Genomic DNA, 15,050 nt, shown 5'->3' with positions numbered 1-15,050 from the left:
GGATCTGGCTCTTGAGATGTGGGACAGCCCCCAGCACTGGATATCCATGGGGATGGAGCACACAAAACGTACTAGCCTGGGCCCCCCAGTGCCTTGGTGTGTGAGGGGAAAGGAGGGAGGGTCTTTCTTCTCAGTCAGAGGCCACAGTGAGGGAGTTTTTGGGGGGAGGGTTTGGAGGGGGGCTTCTCACTTGTGTGGGGCCCCCATCTGACTTGTCTGCGTACCAGTGGCCCTCAGCCCACAAAAGCCCCTCCCCCCGTCTTGGAGAAAAGGCTGGGTTCTCCAGAAGACATGGACATGGGGGTTTCCTCATTCCCTCTCAGCTCCTTCCCTCCGAAAGTGATTGCGAACACTCCGTCAAAGGAAAAAATGAACCGGGCCTGGGTCCTTTCGAACTCGGCTGCGATGGCCCCAGGACACCTGGAATGTTGCTTTGGCCATTGTACAGGCGAGTCTGGCCTGCCCAGGAAGACACGAAGGCAACTGGAGAATCAGCGAGGCTGCAGGAGGGCGGAGGAAGGCAGCAGAGAGCGGACCAATGCGAGGCATTAGGAAATGCCCATCTCATTCGCCTGCAGAGAATCAAGCACTTCCTGCAACACAGTCCGGCCCCGGCCCCGCCGCTGCCTTTTTCGTGACGCTGATTAAAACTCCTTGAGTTTTCTTTGGGTTTTTAGCCTCTGCTTTGTTCCAATGCTTAATGAGCACTTAGGAGGGAAACGTTCTTTGTTAATTTCAGAACCGCCGGCTTTCGGCAAACCAGTGAGCCCTCCGAGGGCTGAAGCCTCACCATCAATTCTCCAGCAAAACCAGAAAACCCCAAACCTGCTACGACGCAGAAACACCAAACAGTCCCGGGCCTCTTCCTGCAGCGTGAAGTGGCACAATACGGCCCAGGACCATCCACGACAGGATTGCTTTGCCGCCACTAACGGGTAGCTAGCCTGGAGGGACAGGCCTGCAGAACGGGGCCCTTGCTAAGTGCTCGGAGACGCTGCAGGAGACTGATCGGGAATGCGGTTTATGCCCCTCCTCCCCCGTGTATGGGAACAGCCCATCCACCCACTATCCCCAAGGGTCTAGGGACAGGAGGTCAAAATCCTCAGAACTCAGACGCCTGATGAAAAGACACCTTGAAACTCGCGCAGAACTTCAGCACCAGCACAAAACTGGGGTGTGTGGAATCTCCATCCCTAGAGGTCTGAAGTACCGGTTTGACCAAGCCCTGGCTGGGATGATTGATTTGGGGTTGGTCCTGTTTTGGGCAGGGGGCTGGACGTGATGACTCCTGAGGTCTCTGCCCGCCCAGGGGTTCTAGGATTCCCAAGGGCTTGGAGCACATACAACCTCCCCACCTATCAGCCTCAATGTGCCACTCCAACCCTTTATCAGCCTTTCCTTGTCACTGGGTAGCACTCCAGGTGTAGGCAGTCACAGAACCCTGTTCTCTTGCCCTGGGCGGGCTTTGCGGCCGTGTAGCCATGTTGATCCCAGGATAGGAGAGAGAGAAGGGGGTGGGGACGTAGCTTTTACTGGGCCAACTTCTGTTGGTCAAAGAGACAAACTCTCAGGCTCCACAGAGTGGAAGAGAGAGGAGACCCTGCCTCCCTCGTCACGCACAAGGATGCTCACATACTCACTTCCTGTCTGGCATGTTCGCAGCTCCCAAGACTAGAGGGGACCTTTAGAGCTGTCTGATCTGACTTCCTGCACAGCACAGGTCACAGAGCATCACCCCATGATCCCGGGCTCCTGGCTGAACTAGAGCATGTGTTTTAGCAAGAGATGCCACATCCCCAACCGAGCTGCTCCACTGGCTAATTACCCTCACTTCAAACTTTGCCCTGGATTTCAAGAAGGCGTGGATGGCCTGGGGGAGATTCGAGAGAGACCCAAATGGGAGGGTACACTGGGGGGAGATTCTGCCTGTGATTTGGGCCTGGCTCGCTGGCCACGGCGCAGCTGCAGGGACACCTCGTGCCAAAGCTGCCCAGGACAGGGAGAGGCCAATCACGCAGACAAGACTTACCAAGTGTGCCGGTGATGGAGATCTGCTGTCTTTCAGCGTAGCGCCAGCCGGAACGTCCAGAAGCGGCCACTTCATCTGAAGGTACTGGAAGAAACCCAGAGTGAACGGTGGAACAGCAGCTCGGAGAAAAGGGGACCGCCCGGCCCTGCTGCTTTCACAGGAGGCGCTGGGGGGCGGGTCAGAAGGTGGAATTTCAAACCATTCTGATCTTGCAGCACCTGCGGCTGGGCTCTGGCCATGGCCTTGCAAGGTCAATGCCAAACCACAGCCAGCTCTGACCACGGCACTGCAGACCCTGAGGAACCGGGCGGGAGTGCCCCACGGCCAGCTCAGCACAGAGCCACGGGGGGCGGAAGCGTTCTGCCTGAGGCTCACCCCCACCAAACAGGGGTCCCCCAATCACTGACTCAGACACCCTGTTGAAATGGAGCATGTGCATGGACATAGCGCTACGCTGCACCCCCACCTCCCCTCCGCCAGTGACACCGCTTGCTCCCTGATCACAATCTACCAGCAGCCCCAGCCCTCGGCTCTTAGGAACAGGCTGTGGTTAGCTAACCCGCCTCCCGGGAGGCAGAATCCCCCCGGTTACGTTCTCCTGGACCAGGCTGGAGTCCCAGGTCTCCCCGCAGCATGGAGCGGAATACAACGCAGGCACCGCTTCCCACGGCTGGCCCAACTCCATTGAAGACGGACGCCTGGAAGGGCGGCCTGGAAAGTCGGCACACGAGCGCACCGGGGAGGGGATGCTCTTCTCAGCAGGCGCTGGAGGCACACGGGGCTGAGCGCTACGGGCGGGCTCAGGGCCCAGCAAATGGACAGGGAGATGGGGCTCCCGGAGGGCTTGCTGTGCTCATTCCTCAAAGGGGCTGGCACGGACCCCCGTGGAGACTAGTCGAGTCAGACAAACCCAGTCCTACCCTCGCCCCCGCAACACCCACTCACATCCGCTCCCGCCTGTTCCTTGCAATTTCATCCTGCTTCCACCCGCAAAAACCTCAGAGCCCACAAGAGAGACAGACTCCCCCACGCTACTAATCACCCTCCTCAAGCAAAGCTACTCAGTGGGGGACAGACAGACAGACAGACACACACACACACTAACCACTCAAAGAATAAAACACAAATTTCCTTAAAGCATGTACAAACCCCACTTCCACTCCTGTTACAGACCCCAAACCTCTCCCAATCCCTCACCTCAACGTCCGTAGGAAATCCCTTTTTTAAAGGGAGGAAAACTGGCTCTGCAGCGCTGAGATTCTACGTCTGACAAACAGGCGGGAGGTTTCGGGGGTTCCTGCCAATCACGCCTGCCTGGCTGTGTCGTGCACCCAACCCCCCTGCGACAAAGGATGTTTTGCCTGCTCCTGCTAATGTGCCAGGGGGTCTGGCAGGCCCCCGTCCCGGCAGGGCTCAGGCGGCAGGCAGCTCATGGGCCATGCTGAAGGGGGAGTTTATCTTTCAGCCAAGGCCTCTGCGGGCCAAGGCCTGGCTTTGCGTGTTGCGCAGAGGGAGGCCCATCGCTGTCAGCCGGAAAACAGGGAGAATCTGAGTGAGAGATGTCCCACGTGGCTGCCTTTGCAGCCCTTGCTTCACTCCTGCCCCTCCTCTTCCTTCGTGGGGCAGGCGGGGGTGCTGCGGAGGTGGGTGGTGCTAAGAGCCCCCAGAAGGCTCCCTCCAGAAAGCACTTAACAAAGGAAGTCCATATCCTTATCCCAGTGGTACATATGGAGAAACTGAGGCATGGAGGGGGGTAATGAGTTGCTCAGTAGGGATGTTAAGTATCAGTTAATTGAACAGTCGAGTAACCTCAAGAATTCTTATCGGTTAGTCGACTGTTCTATAGCGCGCTCCAGCTTCACCCCCGAGGAGTCCCCTTGTGGACCGGCTGCCAGTCTCCCAGCACTGCTGCCTCTGATAAAGAGACAGCAGCGCAGGGTGGCAGCAGCCCCTGTCCAGGGCGGGTCTGAGCTCCTAGACCCGGCATGAGCCAGAACTGAGCCAGGCTGCCTGCCCACACTTGAAATGCGGAGCCGCAGCGGGGGTAGATCCCGGACCCATCGCAAGCAGGACTGAGCCAGGCTTATCGGTTAATCAACTACACTGTTACGTCCCTATTGCCCAGGGCCAGCCAAAAGCACAGGGAATAAAACCCCAATCTCCTGAGTCCCAGGCCCCACCCGCTCCAGCACAGCCAAACCCAACTGGTATAAAATCATGGATCAGCCTCTCATCCCCAAATCAGGAGGCTGACTTTAAAATCAGGACATATTAAGGTTAAACAGAGCCTCCGCTGCTTTGTTCACCTTCCGAGTGGCGGCATTTGGGGGTCGTAAGGCACACTTGGCTCACATTGTCAGGCTTTTCTCACCAACCAGGAGAGCTAAGAAACTTAACTCTCGTTAAAAAAAACCAACCCCCCCAACTACCCCAACATGGAGATTCTTCATGGTGTAGTCACGTGGCTCCAGGAGTTGAAGCTTTAAGCCAGACACCAATCGTCGTAAGAACAGCACCACGGCCGGGTCCAGCGCACGGCGCTGCACACACACAGAGCAGCAGGCAAGGGTTAGCAGGAGGGAGGTTTTAGGAGGGGACTCGGGCCTGCGAGCTGGTCACTGGTGCCCCGGGAAGAGTCACGATTCCAGCTGCAAGTGATCACCTGGCTCCAAGAGCTGCCCCTTGGCGACAGGGCTCACAAGCCAAACCTACTTGTGGGCTTGCTTCCAAGCCCCGAGCACAATGGCCGGGTGGGATGCTGCGGGCTGACCCTCGCCAGTCAGGCCTGTGACGGGGCCCGCAACCCTGCACTAAAACCCCCACGGCAAAAGCCCTACTTGGGCGGCGGGGGAGCGCGCACTGGCATCGTGCCAGGTGTACGCGCGCCGCGGACCAGCTGACCGCCTCGGGTGGTAGCGGTAGCAGCGGCCCAGTCGCTGTGGGAGGGGTGGAGCCAGCCGGTGACGTCAGGAGGACGTCACCCTCCGGCGCCGGGCACGGCGGGAGTTTTAAACGCCGCCCCGGGCAGAGGGACAGGGGGAAGAGTGTGGAGGAAGGCAAACGGCGGGGGAATTGGAGCCTTCGCCCCGAGGAGGACGAGCACGGGTAAGTCCCCTTGGCTGCGGAAAGCAGGACTTCGCGGACCACCGTGGAGCAACGGGGTCCGGAAGGTCGTCCTGAGCGACGAGCGGCTGGCCCACGGAGGGCCGAGTAAGCCAACAGCAGGAGAGGGGGGACAGCACGGAGAGGAAGTAGCCCAGGGGACGGCCATGTAAAAGCCCCTCACTTGGACAGGTTTCGGGAAGACATCTCTGTCAACCGGGCCCGGACCGAAGTCGGTCCGTGTCCTTTAGGGCCCTGGGCTGGGGCCCGGAAGTGAGGGTGGGCCCGGGCCCCCCTCTTGCCCCCCTACCCTGCACCCCCTCTTGGAATAACTGAGAAAGAACGCAATCCCCGGAAGGGGTGAAGCCCAGGCTGTGTGGGCACTGTCGGAGGACAGTGGCCTGAATCGAATAGCATCGCCGTCAGCGGAGCCAATTCCCCAGAGTTGACGACGGGGGATGCTGTGGGGGTCATCGGAACCCCTCCAAGGCCGCTCTGGCTCTCCCCTGACAAAGCAACCCCCGTCCCTGGGACCCGTGAGCCTAGGACACAGGCTCTCTGCACAGGCAGCCCTGGGAGCCCAGAAGGGCTCGGCTGATCTCTCCGAACCCCAGGGCTCACACTCTGCCACGGGCTCTGGCGTTCTCCACTCACTTGGTTTAGATGACAGAGCACAGCTTGCCCAGGGATCAGAAACCCTGGATCAGGCCTACTCAACTGTGGAAGCCCCCGGGCACAATGATACTCTCAGCACATGCGAGGGCCCCAACCTAAGTGTGCTTGCATAGACATGCAAATATATGCAAATAGCTTCTTTCCCACAATGCCTCCGAGTTGATGGTGGAGGGTCTACTGTCAACCCAGCAAGGTATGGACCCTGCAGTAAGTAGCTAAGCTAGGTCAATGCAAGTTACATTACTGCTGTAACTCAAACTGTGTAGCTTAGATCAGCCAACCGCTGAGGTGTAGACAAGCCCTTAGTCTGTGACTCAGTTTCCCACCGGTCCTCTCGGAGGTGCGGTTAGGACAGATCCATTAAAGGCTGAGGGGTTCCAATACGGTGACAGGAGGAGAGAGACACTGGAGAGCAGACAGACGCAGCCCCAGCCCCTGCACACAACACCTTGCTTTCACCTTCCCGGACCCCCCCATCCCCCCACAACCATCACCTGCATCGGCACTTGCGGGGGCTGCGCTTTGCCGGTCTGCCCACGGGGGCTGCGCCTGCTGGCGGGACGGGGCGGGAGAGCTTGGCAGGGTCATGCCTTGGGAATTCCCTCGCTCCCCAGCCGAGCAGGAGCGATTTGAGGGAGGCATGCGGAGGGTGACGGCAGCACGCCCGGGGGGAGCGTGAGGGGGGGCATTGCCAGGCTGGGAAGCCGAGGTGGCAGCGCAGCGTGTGGGGCGAATCGTGTCAATAGTCTGGGCTGGGAATGGGGGCAGAGCCTAGGGGCAGTGCACATGCCAACCCTTGTGGGCCCCCCGAGCCGCGCTGCTCCTGAACACCCCCCCCCCCCCGTCGCCCCATTCCTCACCACACTCACCTCCTACAAAATGCTCCATCGCAGCCCAAGGCGGAGGGAAGTGGGGGGGGGGGGTATTTACAGGCCAGCAGGCCGCCGGGGGCAGGACAGTGCTCCAGGCTGGGTGTCACCCCGGCGGGGGGTTCTGACGAGTACGTGAGGCAATCGGGGAGCAGTGGGGGGGCGGGGACAGAAGGAAAACATGGGAGTTGTAGTCTGGTGGGACACCCTCGTCCTCGGTGAGGTTCTCCCCCAGGAGCCCCCACAAAGCCGATCTCCACATCGGCAGGATCGTTCGACCGGGTGTCCTGCGAGGGGGCTAGGGCTGGCGGACAGGGACCCGTGCCCCTGCACAGAGCTGTCACACTCAAACAGCATTCCTGCCCTCATAACCCCGCGGCCCTAGGGAGCTGCTGAGGCCCCAGGGCAGGCTCAGCTGCCTGGGGGCTAGGACTCTGGCCTCCCACCCTCCCCTCCGGCCCCGGCGAGGTGAGCAGGCCAAGTGCATGCACACGGGGCTTCGGAAGGGCCCATTTCACAATTATGAGCCAAATCAGAGGGGAGAAAAAAATGTCAAGAGAAAAACGTCAGCGATAACTGGGAACTGCCTATGAACATTTGACGAGACGTCCCCAAACCACAATCCCACAAATCAATAACGCCCCAGCTGCTTGTGTGGGGTTTGTTTTTAACCGCCTGGCGTAAGAGGGCAGCGAAAGCAGTAACATAAAATGAAGCACGTGTAAGAGAAACGGATAGCCAGGGTGGAAACGGGACACTCGGAATTGTAGAAAACGGGTAAGGAAGGAAACAGAGAAATGGATAGTTAACCGAATCAAGGACAATACGGAGTTTTGAAATAATACGTCAGAAGTGAAAAGAACCCTCAGGACAGCAATGGGAGAGAATCGCGAAGAGGAAGAAGAATGTAGAAAGGGCAACGGTATTCACTAATATTTCTGTTCTGTACGTGGGGAAAAACCAGACCGTGGATTTCTATCACATGGTGACATACTTTCTATTCAAACAGCAGCCAAGGAGGGCGCATGGTGCGTTGAATCACAGAAGTCTCCTGGGGTTCATCATGCTACTGACGCCCACCTGGGGCTCTCCACCACCCTGTCCTGCTGGGCCAGATCCTCGGGTCTCCCCCAGCCAGACCACAATGTTGGGGTTACCTGCCGCCCACCCTGCGCCCACAGCTCCGCTCTGGCTCAGCGCCCAGGAAACCAGCCTCCCAAGGGACCGAAACCCCAATGAAATCCCTCTCACTCAGTGTAAAAGTTCTACACAAAGGAAGCTCGGAAGGTCAGCTTGGTCCCCTTTACCAACGAGAGAGATGCACAGTGGTTGCTCCCCCCTCAGGTAACAATTATTTACACTAGGCCTGATCATAAACAAAAGTGTTGGTATTAAGTATAGAAAGCAGAACTACAGTGGTTGCAAGTGAAAACTGTCTGATCCAAGTAAGGGTGTGTCTAGTCTACAGGGTTTTCTCGAAAAAACGTCCCCTGCATCTAGACTGCTGCCCTGTTCTTTCGAAAGTAAATCGAAAGAACGCGGCAGTTTTTTCAACTGCGGAAAACATTTTACGAGGAAGAACGCCTTTTCTCGAAAGCGCTCTTTCAAAAAAAGGCGCTATGTCATGCAAACTGTGCTTTTGCGAAAGAGAGAATCCAGACTGCCTGGGTGTTCTCTTTTGAAAAAGTGACTCACTTTTTCGAAACTACTGGCTGTCGTCTAGACGCTCTCTTTCGAAAGAGGCCTGTAGTCTAGACGTACCTAGTGTTACTAAGCTAAAATGAACAAAAACCCTGTAACTAGTTCCAATTCACTAAGGGTATGTCTACACTACAGCGCTATTTCAAATTAACTGAATTTGAAATAGTTAATTCGAATTAAGCTAATTCGAAATAACGCATCTATACACAAAAACTATTTTGAAATAGCGTTTTGCTATTTCGAAATAGTGCGTCCACACTGAGTGGACCCTGAACCGAAGTTAAGGCTGGGCGGAACCAGTGCCGGCAGGGCATCAGGTTAGGACTTAGTGTGTGGAGCTGCTGCCTCAGGCTAGCCAAGGGCTGTGCTTAAAGGGACCCTTCTCTGACCCCGGACAGACAGTTCTCAGGGTTCCCCGCTTGCTTGTCTACCTCGATGAGGGACAGCAAAGCAGTCCTGTCTTGGCGTGCCCTGAGTGCCTGAACTCGGGACACTACAGCACTTGGTCACATGGAGCCAGAGCTGCCCGTGGGCATGCCGGTGCGTCTCGTGGGGTCATTGCCATCAGCCCGGCTGCACTTGCTGCAGGCTGCCATCCGGAGGGGGGGGTCCATTGGAGGGCTGTCAGGATACAGGAGGCCCTGTGGGAGAGCGTCCACCCCGAGGAGCCCTCAGAGCCTCCCTGGTCCTCCCCACCGGGGGCTCGTGCCCCATTCCTCCCTCACGTCCATCCACTTAGCCCCCCTTCCTGATGTCAAACAAAAGACACGTATGTTCAAAAATAGAAACTGGGTTTATTGAACAAAACTTGGGGGGGGGGAGATGAGCCTCTGGGGAGACTGGGAAAAGGAGGTGGGAGAGGGGAAGAGAGAGGGTGGAAGAGGGGAGGGGGAAACCTGGGAGGAGGGAGCTGGAAGGGGGACGCAAGGGGAAGAAGGGGGAGCGGAAGCTCAGGGCCCAGGGTTGGGGGTCTCGCCGGACCAACTTGACTTTCATGCAAACCTGCTCCTGGGTTCGCATGTGACCCTTGGTGGCCAGGCTGGCAGCTATCCTGCCATAGACGGACGCATTCCTGTGCCTAGTGCGGAGATCATGGACGTTGGGGGCATCCCCTCCAAACCTGAATAAGGTCCATGATCTCCACCCTGGACCAGGAAGGCGCCCGCCTTCTCCAGCCCCTGTGTGGCTCCTGTGAGCTGGCAGACTGCACCTGTGGAGCGGTGGAGGGCTGGCTGCCAGTGGCTTGCTGGCTCTGGGCTGGCAGGCTTGGAGCTGGCACAGGCACTGTGGCCAGGGTCTACCCCTTTAATGGCTCCGGGGCTGGGGGACAGGAGAGTAAGTTTTCCTGGTTGTGCCCAGAGTGGCCACCAGGGCTCCCTGGGAAGGGCTGGAGGCCCCCTATTTCGAGTTGTGTCTCTACACAGCACTTAATTCGAAATAGCTATTTCGAATTTGGCGTTACTCCTCGTAGAATGAGGTTTACCAAATTCGAATGAAGGGCTCCGTTATTTCGAATTAAATTCAAAACAGCGGTTTGCATGTATAGACGCTATTAAAGTTAATTCGAAAGACCGGCTGTTATTTTGAATTAACTTTGCAGTGTCCACATACCCTAAGAAACTTGTCCCCTGCGGATTCTTACCCTTCCCAGCTGTTCTGATCTCAGGTAAGATCTTTACTCTGGCCTGGGTCTACCGCTTGTCAGATCTGCTCTCAGGGTGGGCCAGGCAGTTTCAAGACCAGCAGGAGACAAAGGACTGAGGGCTTCCCATTGCTTTAAGTAGGGCGGGAACCCTTTGCTGGGCACCCACATCCCCATGGCAAAATACCTGGTAGGGGAGGCATGGTCACACGCCTTTCTGGGACCCAGCACAGTCTGGGCTGACAGGACAACTGCAGCCATTCACAGGTCCTTGCTTTGAGTGGGGAGTCTCTGTGTGCTAATGGCCCTCGTTAGCACATTGAAAACATTGACATGTCACCTCCGGGGCGGGGGCGAGGGGGGGGGGAGGCTCTCTTGGCTGGGTGATTCCAGCAGGAGGGGCAGGACTGACTTGACTTACTCCAGCCAGCCCAGTTCCTATGGCTCTAGAAGTCAGGTAGAAGGGAAACCACTCGCTGCTGGAGGGGAGGAGGGGGGCTCTGTTATAGCGCGCGGCCTCCTCCCCCAGCGCCCTGGGAGCTCGCCAGCTCGGCTGGGCTCTGGCGCTAGCAACCCCCCAGGATAAAGTGGCACTAATGCCACAGAGATTTTCCCCTGAACATCTGCGGTACTTAGAGATGTCCCCAGGCATGTCTTCTCAGCACCCACCCCCCCTTTACACCTCTGTTACTCCCCAGAGGCGCTAGTGGCTGCAAAAGAATTGAGGAGTCCCTGAGCAGATTAATGTTAACGCCTGTTGCGTGTGAATACTGGTCCCCCCAGGGCAGAGCAGTCTAATGGTTAGAGCAAGAGAGCAGGTACTAGGACTGGTTCCTGATTCTTCTGCTCTCTGGTTTCGCTGAACTGTGCCTCAGTTTCCCCATCTCCATATCAGAGAGGTATTAACAGGAGGTATTTTGTCTAAAGCATCTTTGAGTCATGCAAATTCTTATTCATAAGACAATTTTGATAAAGCAGCGGGCGGGCGGTGCAACGGGGCGCTAACAGCAGCTACGAAAGTTACACATTTTCAGATCAGTAGCTTGAGATCACTTACATCCAAGAGTTCAAAGGAGCTGCTGGACCATTAATGAGACTTTTGAGAAGTCCTGGTATGCAGGGGAAGTTAATGCAGGGCCAGTATTTTCTAAGGGTAAATGTGATGAGCTGGGTAATCGGAGGCCTCAGTGCAGGAAGGGAAGTAATGAGTGGGAGGGTGTACACACTTACGCACACGCGCCTGTTGGGGTGTTATTCCCACAGCAAAACGACTGACCAGGTACGACCATTTTATCAGCTACACACAGATGGTTAATGAAATAGGAAAAGCAGCCTGATTCACTCCTTGCCAGAGACCACTGTCCCTCCCGGCCCCCCAGGGTCTCTGTGCTGAGCAGGGCTGGGGACTGCAGCAGGGAACAGATGCAACAGCCACCATTTTGGCCAACACAGTAGGGATTGAACCAGGAACCTCCGGAGCCAGAACAGAAGAGCCAACTTCCCTAACCAGGCCAAAAGAGAATGACACCTTCTGTGAGTCAGGCACCGAGGAGAGCCTGTAACATATCCTAGCCAGTAAGATACTGAAGCAGCCACACAAGTACAGCTGCTCTCCCTTGCTGAGAATCGGTGGCTTACCATGAAGAAAGGGAAAGCGCCCGTTTCTTATTAAACCTGAACGTTTCAAACAAGCCTGCCCTGCCGAGCTGTGAGTTTACCGAGCTGTGTCCGAGCTGGGCTGGACAAATCCAAAAACCACGATATCCAGGGAATTAGCTAATGGGGGCCTGAGCATTTGATTGGCTCTTGGAGAGGGAGTGTCTATACTGAGCAACTGAGACGCGAAAGAGCAAGCAGGAATGAAAGCCCGTTCGCGTAAATCGTGCTGCAACCTTTAATACGGAGCTGCCCTCCCTCCCCAATGGCTCAGCAGCCCTCGGTTTCTCTCCTCTCTTGCCCACTTGGCTAGAGCTGGAGACAGATAGCAGCACGCTGGGTTGTACTTTGCAGTGGGCGGAGACGTTCGTTTCACACCAAACAGTTGGATGGCGCATGTCCCGGGAAAGGCCGGGACTTGGGAATGCGGAGTAGATGAGTTGCAGCTGTGCGCTGGAATTTTCCAAACATACAAATCTTCATGATGTAAAACAGCTGGGAGGAAATCCCAGCATGCTCTGCTCAGAGGCAGGGCAACCAATAAGCTCCATGGAAGATTAACCCTCCGGTTCCTTCCTCCGAGGGGCAGTGCTGCAGGAGGGCAGAAGTGCTGAACCAGGAACAGGTTCCATACAGAAAATGCCGCAATGGACCCAATCTCCCAGCCCCCTCAGCAACTGCAAACCCACAGCGCCAGCGAGACCCGAGTACAGCCCTGCCTTCGGAAACGGGCCGCCGGCATCTCACCACCTAGTCCCATCAGACAAGGACCAAGAGTAACGTGCTGCCTGTGGAACTGCACCAGGAACACTCCCCCTAGGTCTAGAGGGGTAGGAGGTAGAAAGGGCCAGCCTTGTACAATGGGGCAATTAGTCAAAGACCCCCCCCCATTTATTTTTTGAATGATAAAATGGCAGCTTTTGCCCCGGGGAGGAGGGACAAACACGAAAAGGTAAAAACGCCAACATCACGTGAGCCTTCTCCAGCTCAACCCCCGCCCCAGGCGTGTGCCCTGCCTCGGAGAGTGAGGAGGAAAGCCCTGAAATGGCTCTGGGTCCCTTCCTCTCTCCCATCAGCCTAACTTCCTCCCCCGCCCCACCACTCTCCATCTGTAGAGCCCCACCCATCTCTCACCTCTCCCCCGCCTGCAGGAAACCTGGGGGGGCCTGCCGAGACAGCGTGGGCCCAGGACTGCTTCGAAGCGCCACCCCAGCAGGTCGGGGACACGCCTCGCCAAATGGGAACAGCCCCATCTGCCAGGTCTCTCGGTGCCCTCCCGAAACCAGCCCCTGGCTAAAGAGCGGCTGGCCAGGCCGAGCCCAGGCCAGACGGGGCTGACACTGTCGGGTAGGGGGAACACTTCGGAGAACTTGCTTCCTCTCGTATGCCCCCTGCTGCTGAAGGCACCTGCCTTTGGGTTGTTAGCTCCGACTCTGACCTCGCACTCCTTTTGGACGCCCCTTCAGATCCAGGTCTCCAACAGCCAGTGGCTGGGACTGGCCAGGAGATTGTGTCTGATGGGACAGGGCACAGCCCCGGCCACGAGAATACCTGCGTTCGGGGGCCTTTGGCGTCCAGCTCCATGGGCAGAGCTAAGGGTGAACTACAGCAGCCTGTCTGCTTAACAAAACCCCAGAAGCACATAAGTCCATGCACTGACTCCCTATTCAGAGCCCTTCTCTGGGACCCCCTGACCTACCCGGAAGATGCCTCCCCCTCCACAGACATGACCTGCCAGACTAGCTACCTCACTGCAGCAAGAGCCTTGAGCAAACAGGAGTCAGAACAGTCCCTGGAGACTGACTGGGACTGTGGAACTCCTTGCCACAAGACACGTCTCAGCCTCCAGAACTCACCGCAGAGCGCCTTCTTCGACTTAATTTCCCTTCAGTAAATTCTTTATCCAGACACACAAAACCTCCATGAGCAAATTTGACTTTCCCCATCAGGCTGGGAAAGGAGAGGAAGACTTATTTCTATTTTCAGTTACTTGAATGATGCCTGTTTCTCCCTCACTCTGCGGCTGTGCCATGCCCAGTACACGGGGTCCCCACGTGGACCATGGGGAGACCACCCAGCAGGGGGCACTGGGGAACGAGCAGCCAGGAGAGAGATCGGAAAATTACCACGTTTTAGGGGAGTTCTCACTTGCGACTACTTCCCTTCTGGCATGCGTGTACACCCCAGGCAGTACCGTGTGCATCACCAGCCTTCCAGGAGAAAGGAGCGTCCACAAGGCTGAGAGATCATGTGCTGCGGAGGGAGGTCACAGGCGGTTCAGCCCTGGCTCTAAGATCTAGGGGAAAGGTAAAGAGCTTTGGGAACAGAGTCCCATGGCTGGAGGGTCCCGAGCCCGGGCCCAGGAGCGCTCTAGCGCCAATCAAACGAGTGTGCTAAAAATAGCCGGACTTGGGCTGGCAGAAGCCACTGCGGGCACGCTGCTATTTTTAGCACGCTGGCCCACGTGCGCGCCCCCTGGGCTCGGCCTGGGGAGTCTGCGCAGCCAGCCTCTTCCAACGGGCCATACCCACTGGTCCGTGGGGGGGGGGGAGCGGGAAAGGGAGCGCCCTGCGCCAAGCCTGCCAGCGCGCCCAGGGCAGGCGGGGATATGAAGGACTGTAAAAGCGTCCGGGTCTTTTCACGCTGTTTGGCACAGAGACTCAAAGCACGTGGAGGAGCAGGTCCACCCATATCCCCTCTGCCCAGGGAGTCCTGGCACGGGGCGGGGGCACGCCCCCAGGCACAGGCCATGAATCAGCAACACAATTATTAGCTCTTTATTTGGCTTTGCAGAGCAAGCATTTTTCAGCCCCAGGCTGCCCCAGTGCTGCACAGGGCACGCTTAAACTGGTGCCTGTTGAAAACAGGCTGAGCATAAACCACCTGAGTAAAAGAGGGCCCAAGATACCCACAGATGCCAGGCTATCTTGCTTGCTAGAAAGAACACCAGGCTATAAGCCCAAAGACCAGGAGCTGTCTGGCTCGTCGGTCTATGGTTCTCACTTTGGCTGAGAGGGGGCCAGGGGTCAGGGCCCAGACATTGGCTTTAATAGGAATTAGTTGGATGGCCTTCCAAGGAGCTAACACATGGGTTTGGTTGGTTTAGGCAGAGATGTGGAATCATTTTTAATAGGCAGCAGATTTAAAACAAACCAAAGGGCGTTTTTCTTCACTCAGGGCACAGTCAACCTGTGGAACTCCTTGCTGGAGGATATTGTGAAGATCAGGATGTTAACAGGGTTCTAAAAAGCTAGATAAATTCATGGAGGATAGGTCCATCTATGGCTATTAGCCAGGATGGACCGGGATGGTGTTCCTAGCCTCTGTTTGTCAGAAGCTGGGAATGAGCGACAGGGGAGAGATCAACTGGGGATTC

General features: G+C 56.8%; 1 protein-coding gene across 2 annotated transcripts in view; it reads right to left on the bottom strand.

Moving 5' to 3' along the window:
- Nucleotides 1–15,050, bottom strand: part of TCF7L1 (transcription factor 7 like 1) — a 97,925-nt gene that overhangs the window by 20,379 nt on the left and 62,496 nt on the right. For both annotated transcript variants that reach the window (XM_075910880.2, XM_075910882.2), the window contains one exon: nt 2,030–2,113. In XM_075910880.2, coding sequence (XP_075766995.2) covers nt 2,030–2,113 — 84 coding nt within the window. The remainder of the gene's footprint in view (nt 1–2,029; nt 2,114–15,050) is intronic.

Source organism: Pelodiscus sinensis, chromosome 28 (genome assembly GCF_052426305.1).
Source record: "Pelodiscus sinensis isolate ZL-2025 chromosome 28, ASM5242630v1, whole genome shotgun sequence".
Classification (NCBI taxonomy): Eukaryota; Metazoa; Chordata; order Testudines; family Trionychidae; genus Pelodiscus; species Pelodiscus sinensis.
Note: the sequence above shows the minus strand (reverse complement) of the source record. Positions and strands in the feature narration are given on the sequence as shown.